A 19,756-nucleotide genomic window follows, 5' to 3' on the forward strand; every position below is an offset into this window, starting at 1 on the left:
CATTTTTTTTACTTGAAACTAGCAATTTTGGAGGAATGGAACATCTTGGCGCGGCCATCTCGGCGCGAACTACTTCGGTGCGAAATAAACCTACAATCTACCATCGTGTTTCGCCGAAAAGAGGGCGCAAGAGCTGCGCTCCCACTATCGCGCCAAGACGAAGGTGGCCCGCGCCGAGATGGCCGCGCCAAATTGTCCTCGACCCCACTTGATGCGACAACATCAAAAGGTTTTACCCAAGGTTCTTAGAGTAAGTCTAAGAACCTTGGGTTTTACCGAAGTTAGGTGGTTAATTACAATAGAAAAACACATATGCATATGAATAGACATAAACTTTACGTTGAAAAAAAAACAAATGTAAAAGGGTCATTCCACCGCAATTCAGCGAACATTGGTCCCCAAGATCTCAGAGTTTGATGAAAATTTTTCCATGGTCCCATATTTCTCTCAACCTAAATACTCCGAAACTTTTTTGCGAAAAAAATATTTTTTTTTGCGTTTTATATGTATTTTATTTTTTTCTCATTTTATCTAAACAAGCGTGGCTTAAATCACATAAATCCTCCTATTTTACCATATATAATTGTTGTAGAGGCATGATTTTTAGCTTATTTCCAAGCAACAAATTTTCATAAGACACTGAATTCATTGATATTCTTAAAATTCTCTCTCCTATTATAGATATATTTAAATGTTAAAAATGTTAATCAACTTTTCTCAAATGGCCCAAAAGGACCAAACTTTTATTGTGTTCCTGTTCTTATAGTTCCAATTTATAATATGTGCATGTGAAAAGTGCGCCAAATCATAGTTTTGTGACCTGCAGCTTCAATTATTAATTATGAACACAGGCAATATTTTCTATCCCTATCATTAACTGTAATGCTTTTGATGAACCTTGTGCAATATCTGTACTGAAGATTTTGTACATACAAGCAGTTAGTATGACTAAAATTTCATGTTTAATCCAAGTTATAATAGTTTAGTAAGATATTAGTTATAGTTTTGCAACGATGGACTTCCTCAATACTTACGTCTTTGTAATTATTGACCCCGTGTCATCTGCAGCTATTATCCTTAAATTTCACTCTTTACTCAAAAAGGAGTGGTATTGGGGCCAACGAAAGAATGATAGGGAAAGGGGAATAGAGGCTGAAATGGACGCATCCCGTGTACATATACGTGAGGTGGCCAATCACGCCAATCAGTCAAAATGTGAGTGCTCTCACACTTCTGAGGCGAGGTCCCTTTGAAGACGGGGCGAGGGAACGAGATATGCGCCCAAGTATTTGTAGGCGCTAGAAAAGTAATCATTATACAACTATCTCTTCCTTTTCGTCTTTTCAAATGTGTACCGATACTTCATAACTAAAGTATAGAGTACAAAATTCTCGCAATATCCTAAGAAATAAAGGCAAATAAAAGGCTTCTAACAAAGAATGGCAGCAAGGTTTGTATTGGGGGAGCATATAAAGACTGAGAGTGTCACAAAAATGCTGCAAGTACTAGGATTGTAATCACTTGGACGGAGAAGAAAATAAATAGACTTTGCGCACCCTTCTGCACACTTGCAGGGGAAAAGCATAAGGGGAACTGCGGCGTAAGATTGGAAACCGGAGCAATTTGGTACTAAGGAAAGATCACCATTGCAAGATAAAATGCCGGCCCCAAAGGACCGAGGTAAAAAGTTCTCATGCCTCATCAGGACGACTAATGATAGAAATAAACTCCCTGCAGAATTGTTTCAGCCCTCTTCTAGCAGCATAAAAATTAAGCGGCTACTTAGATGGCTTACGAGTATTAGGAATCGTCATTTTAAGTGAATAAGGATTACAATAACGAGTGCAAAGCAGTCGCTACTCATTAGTTAGTGATACTAAAATGCAACGTTATCAGTTGCAATCGAAGTCGAAACGTAATAACGTAATTAGAAAACCACTAGAAGCGATTGGGCTTTCAAGGAGAGCGACCTTGTGCGGTGAGATAGCATCGTTTGTGGTGATATCTCATACGGGAGAGAACGTAGTGAATCCGCACATAGCACTTAATCTGGCAGTATTTGTTAACAGATTACGCGCTTAAAAATGATGATTCCATCTTACAGAATATGAGTAAAATAAACAATGAACAACAAATGCCAGGAAATCAAATGTAAATATAATATATAATATAATCTAAAATATGTCACTTAAAACTTTTCTCTATAATCGTATACCTAAAATTTGAGGTACAAGATAATGCATGCAAAGATTTGAACTATCTTCAACGAACAATTCAAGATATAGTATCAGTTTGAAGCAACCTACCCCTCACCGAAAAAGACAAGGTTTTTCCCTGAGAACGATAAACCTTATATACACCAAAAAGAAAGAGAGAGAACAACTTGAATTTTCAAATTGAACGAAAAATTCTCGTCCGTGGTGCTTATTTGAAACTTTTTCATCAAATCGCTTTCGACCTGATTTTTGCTGACCCGATAGAGTCGATCCTTGTGGACAGTTAATTGCACTTCAAGTAAATATTTTATCATAGTATTTTATCACGGAAATGTTTTTATTTGTAGTATTTGCAATTGCTGAAAAAGGTCTACTCTGAAAATTTCAAAATGATAAACTAGATTTTAAAGCATTAAGACGCCGTGAAAAAAGTAAGAATACGACCGTTGAAAAGTCCTCTTAAGTAATTTGAGTGCCCAGAAGTAGGTTGTTTGCTAGTTATGAGCGTATATTTGTGGGATAAACCCATCGCCCATCTGTTACTGGTGTAATCACAATAGAGGCTGCGGAATAGCTTATAAGGCGGCGAGGTCGCCTAACCTGCCTTTCAAAGGGACCTCAGCGGAGGGACCTCAGCGGAATCAGCGGTCGCATCACGCGTTGCATAATTGGCAATTTCATGTGCTTGTCGGGTTGCGTCTTTTTTCCTCTGTGTCTACGTTGCTTTGAATTTGGCCGAAGGCCGTTCCTGCATCACTGGCTATTATGAAGAAGAACATAGGGATATATTACCTTGCGGGAATGAAAATGGTGATGTCTGAAGTAGATTGTACGCAGAAAAAAATGAACTAGCCGTAATTTACAAGAGCCGATTTGCCAATCAATTTTAAGGGTGTCCCAGCGAATTATGGTGCCTAAGATAGCTCTTTTGACTTTGACTCTGTTAAGAAGATGCTCTACCTTTTTATGTAGTCAACTTTTTAAATAAAAAATAAACGTTAAGTTTGATGCAACATGAATTAGTGGCTAACGTTACATTCCAAGATGTTTTGCATTTAGCATTCCTGGATAAAATAGCCCGAAAACCAGCGAGCATATGCTAACAATCAGGTATTTCTAAGATTCCGTAGGTTAAAATATGCGAGTCAATTGGAAATGGCGTTAGACTTCGTCTTTCCAAGAAATAATAAGGTTCTTTGATTAGCGGAACAAATCCATGGCTTCAAAGATGCTGGAAAAATTAGTAGCGGGTATCGAGGTATATTCTGTGTTGATTTACTAATCGAAAACTAATTAATTATGCCTTTATTCCGCCAGTTCTCCTTTTTCTCAAAACTGTAATTTCAAGTGGCGTTTACCTGCTTATCCAAAGTATTAAGTAGTGATGGTACTCCAACATAGAGAAATGCTTCAACGGAGAAGAAAATTTCCTCGTGGGAGATGCAAAAGAAACCATCTGAATTCGATGCAGAAATTATATCAATCTAAATTACTAAATGGCGTTGGTAAAGTAAATGATGACATTAAATGCTGACGTGCGTACGTAATGACTAGATGATAAATTGGAAAAATTACCTAACACGATAAAAACATAAACATTGATTTAAAAAATACGATCCTTTTACCCTGTATTTTGGCTACTCATACTTCCGTTCCTCCTGAAACGTAATGGCTTAGTTTTCATAAGGCTGAATCGATAACGGGGTGTTGATTCGTATAGATGGACGATTACTAGATATATTGTTTAATTGAAGAGTCTTTTATAAGCGTACACCTAACAAATTCTTCTGCGGAAATAATACGATGCCACTAAAAGTCATGCCTTTGTGGTCACTGCCACTCAGCTGGCTTTCCGATAAAGAATATTCGAGATAGATATGACTCGCAAGGATGATCGTGATTCGAGGAATTCCCTCAGAGCATCAACGCCAGTGATAGTAATCGACCTCTCTCGTGTGCCCTCTAACAATGGCAGCTGCCACCTAGCGGAGTTCGAGGAGACGAGACGAAGCGATTGACTCCCGGGAAGTGTGATTTTCGCTTTAGAGACCCAGACAGCGCGGGCGGCGGCGTGAATTTTTTTATCCCGTTATACACGTCGGCCATTCAGCACGTCCGCCTGCTCGAGACGCGATCCATCGACAGCGCCGCCGTCACCGAAGTAAAGGCGAGGAATCGGGCGATCTCACGGGGAGAAAGGGATCAAACTGTCCCACGCCACCTGTCGAACTGACGTCCCGTCCCAGTGAATGCAGTGGGACTTTGGAACCGCTTTGGCTTTACTCTCTCCTTCGTACTATACTTTTGTTTTTACATATTTATTTCAATAGGGTAGGGGTGTTTAAAACAGTGGTAAAGGTTGTCAGATGTACGAGGAGAAATATTGTGTGAGCGAGGGAGGGTAGGTAAAAAAAGGATTTTTAGATAGAATGAAATTGGGTGGAGTTTAAGGTGAGTCGAAGTGAGAACTCCAAGTCGGGAAGAGACATAGGCTGGGGGTGGAAAAATGCTCCATGTTTATCTTCTGCGAGCGGTGAATACTTAAATTATAAATTATTATGGTGTAGCTTGCATCGGTATTAATTACGATTCATCGAAACTTGGTATCGTACTCGGAGGAAGCACGCAATGACTTATTTTATTATTTTCGCCACATTTTATTGTAGAAAATGGTAGGGAGGGAAGGGTGGAGAGATACATTGGTATTAGTGTGCTCTTATGCCGACGATGGATAGCACCAAGGGAACCACAAAATGTCGACGGACGGTTTGCTACTCTTGAATTGCCGTATTAGGGATGGGTAACTCTTTAAAAAATCCTCGTGGCTCTCAGCTTGTGACGCCAACATTCCCATCGAAAACTATTTTAAGTAGGACACGGATAAAGAATCCATGGAGAATGCTTTGATAAAATAACGATTCATTGAGTTTGGTAAGGAGTCGCCGTCACTTCCCGTCCTAGTAATTTCAATGGGTCCTTTGGTGCGGTTTTAACTTTATTCCTTCACCTGTAGCAGCAGAAAATGGAGAGAAATTGGAGTGTAACAGATATCGACGAGGTTTTGGCCCTGCCGGAGACCTTGAAGGGAGGATTGAGATTGCAAAACCATTGAGAACATTCGATTAGAGCATCCGTAGCGAGCGTGAAGAAGCGAGCCGTGGGCAGCAGTCCTCGATTCGAAAGGCACCGTCAGAATGAGTGAGTCGAGTGAATTTGAGTGGGTCACGGAGGGATTGACGCGTTAGAGTGGAGGAATATATGCACGAGCAGCTGGAGGTGGAGACGAAGATTTTTGAGAGAGTTTTAAGCCCCGTTTACACAAACTTCAGTCCCTGCTACACGGTAAATTAACACGCACAAGTTAATGTGTGAAGACGTGAACAATTTTGATAGCCGGAATGGAACATGTGCGAATGCATGAATCAAATTAGAACAAGTTCTATTTTCTGTTCGTGCATTCGTACAAGTTGGGTGGTTACACGGCGCATTTTCGTGTACATTTATACATTAACACGTACGTATGCATGCATCGTGTAACCAGGCCTTTAGAAACTTTTTAAGATTTCCGGCTTCACTTTTTCCGCGATATAGAGAAATAAAATTCATTTTGAACATTCCTAACTACAAATGTATTAACACCGACCATTGTTTCGATTTTGCTATACCCTTAAAAAGTTACCAAGGTTAGATACAAACCCAAAAAGGTGGATTTCGTGCTCTTTTCACTGAAGGTGCCGAGGAAAAAAAGAGACCGCAGTTGAGTGACGTGTTGTGAAGTGTCTAGCAGGTAATAGTTAAGTACGGATAAGGCAGTTTCTGTAAAATCTCTGCCACCGCCCGGATTTGAACCCGAATCTACGGGATGGGACGCCAATGCTCTATCCACCAAGTCAGCCGGACCCCATTAATAATCGATAGCGATAGGGCGGAATAAGAATATGCTTTTATTACTGAATTTTTCAAAATTATGTAAAACTTTTAAGAGTATGTAAATGAAAAAAGGGAATTGCGATGGAATAAATGGGAAAGAGTTTCATTACGAATGAAGGAACTTTTCGCTTTCCATTCATGGGAGTTAATTTAGGGCAGCAGATGCGACGCTTTCTCTCGGAAAAGAAGCGAGCGGTGCTCATGCGAATGTCGTCATTGAAGCACTCGTTGTGGGACGCACTTATTTTTTACGGATGCATAAGATATTCTCATACAGTTTTGAGGAGAAAAGCTCCCTCAAATGATCAGAACTTCTCTCCGGCCTTTTTTCCTTCTCCCGGCATTCTTTTCCTTTTCTGCGGTACTCGGGAACACCGTCCCAAAACGGCGAAATAAAATGGAAGCTGCGGTCGGGAAGAATGGAGCCAATTGAAAGCGGAGATGGGAACCCTAAAAAATGCGGGAGTTTCTCCATCATAGAATCTGTTCAACATGGCTTCCCGTAAAAGTGAATTTTCGTGGAGAATAAATGATAATTTTCGTTCATCCCTGGGTATTCTCTCTCCGACTGATTCTACCTAAAAGTTGGTTAGGAAAGGCGAGATAGAGCTCACCTCGAACTAATGCAGTTTCCAAACTATCATTTAAGAAATATGTTTTTAGTGTTTGAACGCCTATCAGTGCGTAAACATGGAATTGATTTATGAAATAAGGCAGTTAAATTGATATTATGTCCAAGACAATTTATAAAAAAGCTGAAAGTCAATGTCAGATACAGATAAATCTTAAAAAGTGTGCTGGAACTCATGCCCTTTAGGCTTAGATGCTTTTTCGCCGAAACTTTTCAAATGAATCGATTGGATTCCATCATTTGCATGTGTAATGTTTCCCCCGAGATATCGGATTTCGACAGCCGTGGTTGTGAGGCGTTGAACGAGGGTGCGAGAAAACACGGTCAAATGAACGAATGAATACATGGATGGGCGATTCCCATTCGCGGCGAGAGACGAAATTGGAATGCGATTCGAAGGAAATTCGAGCGGGAGAAGGAAATCTGAATTGGGAGAGCTTCGCTTGCTTACGAATGCGTGTGGAGGATAAGGGGGTTGAAAGAAGGGGGCAGAAGAACACCCTAGGAATTGGGGCTGGGGGTGAATGCCCTGATGAATGAATGAATCGTGCGGTAGCAAATTCGTCGCCCGCATCCTGTTCCGAGATGGCGCTGGAACGAACAAAAGACGGCGAAAGATAGGAAGATGACTGCTGCGGTTCCACCGTGAATTAAGAGAGTGAGGAATTTGGGCGCATGGGTGCTGGGCCAATACTGTGTAGGGATGGAAAAAATCTAGAGCCATATCCACTGTGGTTCATGAAACCAGTAACACAAAAAATTGATGTAGAAATCGATTAAGATATAATTTCAATCTACGCTACAGTGAAAAATAAACAAATAATAACCTTAATTTACTATTCTCGTTTAGCATGAAAAATATTCGTGCATAGATTATCGGTTTATCGCAGTCACTTACTGGACATAATTATTGGAAAAATTAGTTCCTTTTGTACATTCCTTTTGTAGGCTTTCACGGTGTGGCAAATAAATAGGAAGATGGAGGAAATATTAGTTTAGCAGATACTGCAAAACTTGCAAATAAAGAATGTACGAATTACGAACATCCAAGAAAATAAAGAAGGCTTTAAAAAAAGTTAACTGAGGGATACATGAAGAATTAATCGAAATATTTTCGGTAGGTATAATCGAAATATTTTAGTTATGATGTTAGGTTATAGGAGATTTATATCCCATAAAAGTATAAATGTTGGGATGTTGATTTAAATCTCTGCAAATATGCTGAAAGACAATTGGTAAGCGTTATCCATCAAGGGAAATTGGATTATGATTCACGATGATAGTTCGCTGTGAAAGCATAAAATCTTATCGAGATAAATCTATACACCCTAAAAACTACTTATTTCATCCTCATATCCAGCATGATAAAAAAAAGTGTGGGCGCATGCTACGAAAGGAAAATGCGTTGAAAAAAAGTCGGATGAAGCAGGAGAGGACGAACCCGTGTTGGCAGTGATTGGTCGGAATGCGTCAGGGATGAAAAGGAATCATTTTCCTCCTTTCAAATGCCATCCCCTCCTGCCGTTCGTTCTGCTCCCTCTCGCAATTCCGAATCCTCCATCCAATGGGAAGAGAGCGTAGAAAAAAGAAGACAACGGTTAACTCTTCAATTGTACTCTCGGGAGGAGGGATTTATTTGTGTCTTCTATCCCCGTGGCGGCGAATTTCCATGGAAACACGAAACGAACCGAATGGTGTAGTGATTGGAAACAGTTAAGGGCGAGTTGGGCGCCAAATTTCCTCTTCAGATGCCGTCAATGGCACTTTCCCTTCCCAATCAACATCCCGCGTCATGACTATTTATTTGCAGGTCTGAAAAGGAGAATTGTCTGAGCATGGATTTAGAACCACGAACGTAGAGGGAAATTGTCAAATACCACTATGATCTTACTAATGTTATTTAAAAATATGAAAGACGTGTCGATGATTCAAATTATCTCTATGTCATGCGGACGTTTCATGTACAAAACCCCGCATAAAAACGTTAAAATTGGAAATTCACTTCGAAAAAATTAGTGTGTATAGGCGTTCTAGTTTTTCGTGAAATCTAGATAAGTAAGGGAGTGGTCAAAAAGTTCCGACCATTTAACGGTGGAAACATAAAGCGACGCAAGAGGTGTAAGGGGAGGAAACAGATGAATAGGCGTGCTGCGCAAGTTTGTTTTTCAGATGATGGTATTTTTTCGACCCTGTCAACATCCTCACTTCAGGCTCTTCATTTGGAAGTCTGTGAAAGAGAAATTGTCGACGAAATGTTCCAGAATAGTAAATAATGTCTTGCAATACCAATGCGAATTGCCAGTTGCCACCAATGATTTAAATCATCTGGGCATTTGAACTTTCGACCAATGGGTGGCGCCCCTTAGATTGAGGCAGAGTGGAATGGGTAGCTTATGAGATATGCACTTCAAGGATAATCGACCTTTTTTCAATTCTTTTTACCAAAACCTGTCCTCTTGTGAAACATTAGCAAGTTGTGTAACGAAAAACAATTTTATTTCTTCACCGCATTGAAACAAATGGCGCACGATATAGGTCAACTTAAGCAAAGTTAAGTTGTTGTTATTTAATGTATTCGGGTGCAGCCTACGTTTTAATGTATAAGTATACAGCGAGAAACTTAAAAGTACTTAATTCCTCGGTAACGGTTCCTTTTCATTACACTGCCTTTAGCAATTAATTACTCTTATTGTTAGAGAAATTGATAGGAAGATCCAAGTGCTACCATTATCATTCGGAAATACGAAGTATCAAAACCCTTTCGTATCCAACTACCCCTAAACACACTTGTACCATAAAATCTTTAGAGGGTATTGTTTCGAAAAGTCAGTTTCACTGTTTAAAATTGATGGCTAATTCTTAATTATGAACGAATTTGGATGAAAGCTATGCTTGGATATGTAGGGTAGAGAAAAATTATGTCACTAAATTTTAACCCAGAATAGCTGATGCCAGGAGGAACCCAAATTATCGATGAAATTTTGGTCGAAAACGATTTTCAAACTACAAAAACTTTGGGCCAAGCGCCCTATTGCCGGATGCTCTGAACAACCCATGTCATCGAATACTATGCCTGCTGGAGTACGAAATATATCGGGCAACGGAGCAAACTTAGGGCCGATCGGAGAGCTTGACTCAAAGTTTATGTAGTCTAAAAATAGTACGTTTTCGACGTAAGAATCATCATTAATTTTGTTTCCTGCCGGCATCAAGTATCCAAGGTTAACCGTCGAGTGGGCGCGCTGTCGTACAAAGTACTCCAATCTTCGAATACCAAGGATTTCAAAATTGTACGTTTGAGAAACTCTGTAATAGAATGGCCTCGTGTACTCTTACAATGTACTTGCCTATAGTGCGAGTTTTCAAAGCTCGAAGTATTGTTGCTAATTTATTTTTAGACTGGCAAGAGGAACCGACACCCTTGGCATACAAAGAACGCCACGCGACCAGCCCTGTACTTCGTGCTTTGCTCTTGAGTGGCCTCTTGTATCCTTACAATGTCATTTAAACTGTATATAGCGTGAGTATTTAAAGCACTATCTATTGTGATAATTTTTTACACCGGCATGAGAAACTCAACACCCTTGGCGTATAAATTACGCCACGCGACCGCCCGCTTCCGCATGTGTACCTATATATCTGTATCACCTAAAAATGTACAAGCTTGAAATAATTTCTACAAATAAACATAAATTTTGTTAAAAATCTTGACTCCTCTTCTACTGTTGGGAACAGGCCAGCAGCACCCTGGTCGACCCCCGTGCCGGAGACCCGTCGGAGCGGCTGCGCCATCTGACGGTGCCGAGCACGAGCGTTCGTCCGCGCACGCTGCTGCACGAGGGCACGTTTGGCCGCCTCTACCGGGGCGTATTCGTGCCCTACCGGCCCAAGAGCAGCGGCGGGGGTGGGGGGAGCCAGGGAAGCAGCGGGGGGCGGAGGGGGTCGGCCGGAGGAAGGGGAGGGTACCGCTCTTACGGGGGCGGATCAACCACCACGGACGTGGAGGCCGACGAAGAAGACGTATTCGTCAAAACGGTCACGGGCGAGTATTATATGTAGTCACAAACAGCATGCATGGTTAAATAAATTATCGTTTTCAATAATATGTAGACACCCACGAGTCCCATTTAACCTATGGGATCGGGTCGGTGAGAACTTGGAAGGTTGGCACATGAAGTAACCAGCATCCTTTGCCTTCACGGCACTAAAAGCAGAGTAGGACGGACGCGGATTTACCGAAGATGGAGTCAACCTGGGTGCCCAATCAGAATTAAGATTAGCGGATGGAATGCATTGATTGATATGTAGTGATATAATAGTGTTAGATTATCTAGCTAATTAAATACATTTTTAATCAATTCAGGTTATTAATTTTCCTCAAAATGTGTCTCAATGTCACAATTTGCACTTTTCATGCTTCTTTGAGCGGCCTTAGGTAGAGAATTGAATATTTATGGGAAAATAAAAGGGGTTGGCACAGGGAATTTTCTTTATTTTTGGGAATTTTGTTTTTCTTCTTAATTTTCTAATCATGGACGTTTGCTCACTGTTTCAGAGGCTGCATCTGCTTTGCAAACATCCCTTTTAATATCGGAAGGAACAATGCTGTGGGGTTTGTCTCATAGGCACCTCCTTCCTGTGCTGGCTGTGGCCCTTCCCCCGGGAAGGCCTCCCCTTTTGGCCTATCCTTATGCATCCAGAGGAAACCTCAAAAGGTATATGATAACCTATATGGTAAAAATGCCACATATATCCTCTCCAGTATACATCTATGCTGGGAAATCATCGAGAATATTAGCTTACATTTAGCAAATTGGGTAATGTTATGAGTATTTTTTTACAAAATGGGTGATTCAACTTTTTCCACTGATGTATTCATCTGAGGTCTTCTTGAACTCCTCGCAGGGTATAATATAGATTTAATTTTATAACTTTGTATTGGCACAATATCTGTGGCACCTCATCTTAATCCACGTATATAATCCATATTGATGTTGATTTAAAATGCTTTTCCATTTGACGCATTCGTTTCAAAGATGTTTTTCAACATAATTATATCATTACACATTTTTTTGGAAATCAACTTTGTAACTCTGATTATAATCGTTCAGAAATTCATTCAGTTGCTGATTTATCTTAGCTATATTTTACTGTTTTATACGGTGCATTTTATATTCGTACATGACTTGCCACGAGTGTATATTATATTATGATTGATTTTAAAGGTTCCTTCAGCGATGTCGACTCAGGGCAGGGGAAGAGGCGGAATCTGTCACGTTGATGACCCGTGATATTGTAGGCATGGGAGTACAGGTTGCTCTAGCACTTCTCTTTCTTCATAGACATAGGATATGTCATCGTGACATAGCTACAAGGAATTGCGTGTAAGTATATTGGGTTTATATTTTTGTAATTTGATTAGAGTGCATATTTCAAAGAAGTAAATGGCATATTTAACATTTTGGAAAACATTGAGCCTAAGGTTAAAAATAATATTTTTACGTTGAAAATAAAGGTATGACAGAGGGTGGTGAACCATTGATAGATCACGTTATGGTGACCTCATTATGGGAATCTAAGCTACTGATTTTTATACCTAAAATTCTTGAGCACTGAAGAAAGTTATTTTTGTTCTAATTTATTTTGGATCGGATTGGAACCAAGCTAAAAAAGACCGATGTAATTTCGATACTTTGTGATTTTGTTGACACCCTTTCCTGGGTGTTAATTCTATAATTTAGATCAGCAGTAGAAATTTCTTCCACGTAAAAATAATTTTAATAGCGATGTATACGGATCCTGGATTTTTATCGGAATCGGATTCGGATCGGATCTTGATTTTCGGAGCCGGATCTTTCGGATCGGATATTTTTGGATCCAAATGCATTTTCCAATTCCTGTTGCAGAGAATCCCCCGATGATTGTTCAATCTCTTGGGAAGAGTCATACTATGTGGCTGTCGTATTTTGCTATTTTTATTCTCCACGGCTGAAATTCTCCTACGTAACCTCTGCGAGAGCTTCCAAACATAACGGTTCATGAGTAAGATAAGAATCGCATGCGACGGCTCATTCGAAAAGAGAATCGGAACTCTTTCCACCCTAATTTCGCGTTACATTCACTGAAGCTATTATTCAAAATTTCGGATCCAGATCTGATGTCTTCCGTGACTTTAGATCCGATGTATCCGAAGAAGGGCAATATCCGCGGATATTTGGATCCGAGGTATCCGATCCGACCATCCCTAAATTTTAACAATCTCTTCATATTTGCTCCACCTCAAGAAGATTGAATGAAATTATTTATGAGTGAATAGTGTATAGGAATTGAAATGTAACATAAACCTCTTTTTGATCCATAATTTATTTCCTTGACTTCTACAGTGTCGATTCTGACCTTCGTGTGCGAGTTACTGATAGTGCATTGTCTAGGGATCTATTCCCTGCTGACTATCATTGCCTTGGTGATAATGAAAATAGGCCTATTAAATGGCTAGCACCAGAGAGCCTAGTCAATAAGCGGTTTTCTGCAGCATCAGATACAGTAAGTAAATTTATATTAGTATTAAACCAATGCAGTAAAGGGTTGGTGCATTATTATTATTTGATACCATCTTTCTTGCAAACTATTTTTTTCTTATTTCCCTTTCTTCATATCTAGCTAAGATGTTGATCCCTGATTAAAACTTAGTGTCACTGATGATAAATTTAAAGTAATTTTTCATGAAGATGATATCAAGATGAAAGCAAAATAATTCATCCATTTACTAAACCGAAATCTGAGGTAGAAAAAATGCCTAGTTACCATTGCATACTATAAGTATGTGCTCGACAGTACCTCTATTTGCATATCTTGAGTGTCCAGGCATTCATAGTCACAAAACATTTAATTTTCGTCTCATCAATCGCTATGCTTAAATTTTCAGTATTTAAAAATATGCGTAAAATCTTCACAAAACACCATTTTTTCCTTTTCAGTGGGCCTTTGGAGTGCTTCTGTGGGAGCTGACTACTCTCGCCCAACAACCTTACTCCGAGGTGGATCCATTTGAAATGGCTGCTTTCATAAGGGATGGTTATCGCTTGGCACAACCCCAAAACTGTCCAGATGAGCTGTGAGTATGATGCAAGAAACATTGTACTATCTTCTATTTTTTAAGTTTGTGCTAAGTATAAAAATAATCAAAATCCTAACACTGTATTGCTATCATGAATCATGTTGATGTATCTTAATTTACATTACAATTTATAGTATTATCCATAAATACAAGTTAGATGATGAAAAAAAGCTTGGGCTAAAAGTTAGATAAAAATTTAATGTTACTATAGGCTAAATGTCTCCATAGTTTCATTCCGTATTCATTTTTCATCTTTAAAATAAAAATGGCCCTTGTCAAGCAATGTAAGTTAGTATGCTCAGCACTCCATGTTCAAGCTGTACGCATGATTTGGTTACAAACGCGTTTTTAAACCAATAGGAATAGACACATAGTAGAACTCGGGACATCGTAATTTAGATAGGTCAATGTACTGAAATTGCATGGTTGAATAAAATGCATGATGCACAAGGTGGAAAAAAGAACTGTTGGCTGCGGATTAACCAGTTATTTCCGTTTGAGTTATAGTCTTTGAATTTGGATGGAGAGGGTGAAAATTTGCATTGACATTATCTTTATCGCAAGGCGTTGGCCAGGGGGTGAAAGAAATGTCGTAGAGCAATGGGGTGGAGCCCTTGGCTGGTGACCGATGAGTCTCGAGTTAGAATCCCAGCAGAAGGCTTTTGTCACCTAATAAATGAAATCCTCCAAACACGAGGTGGCCTAGGGGGGTTCACACTGAATTAACTAGCCTAGAGTACTCTGAGTGTGTGATTATGACAATCCTATGGCGAAGTTAAGGATCGACTCTCCCGCACCTGCTCCAGCCAGATTTCCGGCACGGTGAGTTAGCAATGCATGAATGAGGTATGCCAAAAGGTTTGCAATTCTAGAAATGATTACAGAGGTAGATGTAGATCAGGGCTGGGCAGTATTTCAAAAACAAGTATTTTAAATTATGTATTTGAAATATATTTGTAATTTGTGTCTGGTATTTCAAATACACGACCTAATTGTATATTGTAATTTGTAATTCAATTACAGATTTTTGGTATTTTCTCATGCAAAAATAAAAAATACATTTGTAAAATGCTTTCGAAGTAGCTTTGATAACGCTTCTGTAACATTATACGTCAGAGATCACCTCGCTTTCGTTAGAATTGTTTTCTTCATGTTTGGTACTATCCATAACGTGCCTGGGCAGGTTATATTTTATTAAGATTTCTTGGTTGTCGTACAACTGTATTTTGTGTTTTAAAAGTAATTTAAAATATCATTTTGTAGTTTGTTTTTCAGATACCCAAGTCAAAGGTATTTTGTCTTTCAAATATATTTGGAGCGGTACTTTGTACTTCAAATACTCTTCGGCCTGTATTTTGTCCAGCCTTGACGTAGATATACCCTTCCATTATTTTGTATCTTTGTTCGATACTAAATACACGTCATCAAACCGACTTGTCCAAGGGTGGTAACTTCAATTAAATAAAAAGCGCGTAAAGATACTCAGTGGACTGTATTAACAAATAAAAATGATTGACATCACAGAATAGATGCTTCTCGGCTGATGCCACGACGAACACTGCTCCCCTTGTCTTATGTCTCTGAGGGTGCAGCCCTCGCAACATGTCAACTCACCCCTGGGTCTCCCCCAAGGCCCGCACCCCAGTCCTCCACTCATACATCCTGCATCGCAACCTCCACTCACCCCAACCCTAAGATCCAAACAATCTTGCAAGGTGAATTTCCCTTCCCAAATGAACTCCCCTAATCAATTCCATCCGGAATCCCTTGCTGCCTTTTTCTTAACTGTTGCAATGGTTTACTCTCTTTTTAGGTTTGCTGTTATGGCTTGCTGTTGGGTATCCTCTCCGGAAGAGCGGCCATCTGTCGTGCAGCTCCTTACTTGCCTTCAAGACTTCTACACAGCACTCGGGAGATATATATAATTTTTCAGGAAGAAAACCAATGCGAACTTTTTTGTCTGAATAGGCATTCTAATTTGAACCAGAGTTTATAACATTCGAACAACTGGTTAAAAATGGTTAGTTTTGAAAGTGGTGCTTAATATTGTGCTTGAATACAAAATTTTGCATTCAAGAATATTTTGCTATGATTGCATACTGGGTATGCTCCTCAGGATTTTTACTAGTTGCAGATACAAGACGGTAGGAACGGAGATAAGATGGAGATTTTACTAATATTGCTTTTATGGCAAGCAGCAAATCGTAACATAAATTACATACTAAAAATTACATGCCCAAAAAGACAAAGTTTACAGGAATTGATGGTAAGATTAACAGAAATAGAGTTGGAAATTATATTTGTCTCATGATGTGTAAGCAAATTTAAATGATTTGTAAAGTGGAGGCAATTACTGTGTGATCGTGATGTCTATATGTTAATGAAATTTTGTGCGACACCCTTAAAAAGTGAAATTTCTATGGTAGAATTAAGGAAAGTTTTCAATAAATATAAAGTCTCTGTTAGAATAGAGAAATTAATGATATTAATATTAGAATATTCCATACATGTGGAAAGAATTAAAGACTTTTTATGGACTTTCAAGCCAGCCAAATTTGGAAACAGTAGTCTACCTTCATACTTGATAAATATTGTAAATGGTCAAGGTCTATTGACCATACTGTAAAGTGGAATTTTCCTAAGCTGTTTCTATTTTTTTAAGAGAAAAAAGATGAAACTAGATGTTTTTTGTCATTGGGAGGCATGATAATTGATGTTACACATTTGTTTATATTATAGACGTGTTGTGTGATTATTGAGAGCACTTTGAGAGGTGATAATGAGGTGGCTGTTGTGTTGCTTTTAACCAGGAAGTTTACAGTCTTTTGAGTGGAAAAACAGGGTGTGTTGTTGAATTGAAGTCTAGCAAAAGAAGGAAACTTTGAATTTTAGGTTGTCTGTTGGTGTCCACATTCTATCACCCTTCACTAAAATTTTCTTCTCTCAGTGTCAAACAAAGTCTCATCTTAAAGTCTTCCCTCAGAGTTTCCTTGCCCTAGTAAGCTTGCTCTATAGAAAGACATATGCCCACATGCTTTGAAGCTCCAATGTTAATTGTAATTTTTGTGTATATTTTCTTGGTTCATGCGGCGATAGCATGGTAAGAAGTAATGAATTCTTGAATCAAAGTAAACCAAAGATAAGACGTGTGAAGAGACACTACCCACATATATGTATATTCTTGATGGAATCTGTAAAGAGATCAAATATTATTTAATTGAATGAGGAAAATTTTGAGAGGATAACCAAACTACCTTTCAATTCTAGTCCATTAAAGTATCTCGTGAAGTATTAGAGTTCTATAATTCCTTTCCTGAAAGGTTTTATAAATGCCACATGTTATTTGTTGCTCGAAGAATAATACTATAAATTGATTCCGTTCCATAGAGCATATTGACTTTTTATGCCAAGATAGGAGGAGCTATGCTTATAGAAAGGTCTTCGTAGAATTTGCTTATTGATGTACAGAAAAGAAGTGAACTTGGCAGACACATTCCAGGACTCTGGTCAGAAAGTTGCACGAACGGCAAGGTTTGGTACTGGATTGAAGTAATGAAATGAAAGAGTGGTATTATTTTCTTTTGTAACTAAAAAGTCACCCAAAATAAATAGTGTTAATAAAACATGCTGAAACTTTGTAGTTCCGAGTTATAATTCCTAAAATATTTCCTTAACGTATAAAAATACCATTTCATTAATTTTTAACAACTCTTGTATTATGCAAAAAGTTTTTTCGTTTAGAATAATAGGAAGGTATAGTAAAAATACAGAAGACAGGGTAGCAGGAAATGCAATGCAATCACTCTTCCAAACGAAGAATAATTCATGTGCTGGGCACTGGCCAGAACGTTCCAATCCATAAACGTGCAGTTATATGAAGAGTGGTAGTGGTGGGGGCTGCTGGTGCTATGACGCGTCTAAGCTTGTGCCTTATGGAAGTCTTGGGACGCCGCCCGAGCATGCGCAGAGCGACGTATCTACTGAGTTGACATCGCCGCGCCGCCCGGCGGCCGTATAATTTTGGTGTTGTAGTGTTGCAGAATACCTCGTTTTGATGACCAGTTGACTTATTATGTGCAAATTGTTTTAAAGTAAATAGGCCTGGTTGTAGTTGAGTTAATCGAGTTAGCGATTAATAGTGTTTTAGTGTTACTGATTGTTTTGTTATTAGTGAGTCATAATGGTCTCTAGATTGCCTTAAAAACTCACTAAAATACACAAAATATCAAAAAATTTTGACCCCTAGAGTGTGCCCCCCACTGTATTTGACTCACGAGCCGCCACCGGATACGATTTTCATTGAGACTAGATACTCCGTTGGCATCACTGTGGATGATATACTTACTGGCGAAGAAAAAATAATGCATTCGCTTCTCTACGGCAGAGTTTGCCTGATTCATTCAGCCATGACGGGCGCTCAGTCAACCGGTCATCACCCTGATCGAGTGCGCGGTATCCCTGCGATAAGCATGGCATTGCGTTGGGGCGAGTAGCTCGAGGAACGCGTCTCAGCCGTTTGGTTGGCTTTCCACCCTTGGATTACACTCCAGTTGAATAGCAGTAATTCTGGTGACGCGCGAGTCTGTTTGACTGTTTGACACGAGGGGATATTTCTCTAATGCTTTGCGTATCACTTGCTTGTCAGTCAGTTGCGGTCGGGAGGTTCTAGGACTTGGTGTCGATTTCGTGACGTTTGAAGCCTCAGCTATTTTTGCGCAGCGCGAAGTAACGCAGTGTTTTCTTCCTAACAGCCACTGTCCGACAAGACGTCGAGGATCAGCGGGATATTTGCGTTTATCGACGTTTTAGAGTGATTCCGTGAGTTTAAGGGAAGCATCCTAAGAGTTCTGATACTTGAGTATTCGAAATAATACATTTCCACGGATTAACTTGCGGTCGAGTACTTGGGATTGATTTGGTACTTCAATGCACCTTTTTTTAAGTAACTTTGCATCAATCAGTGATTCGGTGGATATTACAAGTGGAGTGTCTTCTTCAACACTTAAGGAGTATTCATCGTCGAAGTGAAGCTGACGAGAGGCGTTTGGAGTTTTGTCGGCGTCCCAACACTCGAAACCAGTTTAGGAAGGTGAGTTGATCTTATTTCATTCATTTCTTTCTCTTATTTCATTTTTATTGCTTTACGTGCATACAGATGCTTAAAACTAGACAATATTTTTAATGCATTCCCGTTATTGTTACGTTCGTCTTGCATTATGTACCTAATCACTAATAGAGTTAGATGTAGAGGGTACTTGAAAAGATTTTCTTTAGCACGTAAATTCGGGTATCAAAAGTTATTTCGCTGATAACATAAAAAAGAAAGTAGTGCCCGAATATTATGACGCGAAAGTTTGAAAATCATTAAGGCGACCTTAGAGTTTTTATCAATATAGAGGGCTTCACTACTGAGCAGTTGCCACGTTTATATGAAACTGGTCTCCGTGCAATAAAGCGCACTTCACTTAAGTCACCAGTGGCGCAAGGATTGGTAGGTGTCAATGTTTTTTGCTTTGAATTCCTTTCAGAATTCCACATGAAAATAATTGCCGTGCTCCAGTGGCTACGGTGTTCGACTCCTACGTTGAGGCTCAAAGATCGAGTCTCGTCTACATGACTGGTTTTTCATATTTTCTTTCCACTTTTTCTATCATGGAAGCCTCCTCTTCACAATTTTTTTCAACATTTTTACTGAATTATTCTCATTTTTCTGTGCGAGGATTTTTTTGTGCGGCATGTAATTTTTTCCCTTTTTTCTCACAAAATCTTCTTTGAATTATTTTACTTCCTTGTCGCAACGCGAAGCAAATGTTGTTTTAAGATAATTTTTAAGATACAAATTGGATTCCTTATGTATTGCCA

General features: G+C 39.3%; 1 protein-coding gene across 1 annotated transcript in view; it reads left to right on the forward strand.

Moving 5' to 3' along the window:
• Positions 1 to 17,534, forward strand: part of LOC124173956 (tyrosine-protein kinase Dnt-like) — a 465,002-nt gene extending 447,468 nt beyond the window's left edge. Inside the window, exons 8-13 of the mRNA XM_046553120.1 lie at positions 10,513 to 10,819; positions 11,333 to 11,492; positions 12,003 to 12,161; positions 13,161 to 13,320; positions 13,755 to 13,891; positions 15,708 to 17,534. Coding sequence (XP_046409076.1) covers positions 10,513 to 10,819; positions 11,333 to 11,492; positions 12,003 to 12,161; positions 13,161 to 13,320; positions 13,755 to 13,891; positions 15,708 to 15,819 — 1,035 coding nt within the window. The 3' untranslated portion in view covers positions 15,820 to 17,534. The remainder of the gene's footprint in view (positions 1 to 10,512; positions 10,820 to 11,332; positions 11,493 to 12,002; positions 12,162 to 13,160; positions 13,321 to 13,754; positions 13,892 to 15,707) is intronic.
• The last annotated feature ends 2,222 nt before the right edge of the window (positions 17,535 to 19,756 follow it).

This window comes from Ischnura elegans, chromosome 2 (assembly GCF_921293095.1).
Source record: "Ischnura elegans chromosome 2, ioIscEleg1.1, whole genome shotgun sequence".
In the NCBI taxonomy this organism is placed as follows: domain Eukaryota; kingdom Metazoa; phylum Arthropoda; class Insecta; order Odonata; family Coenagrionidae; genus Ischnura; species Ischnura elegans.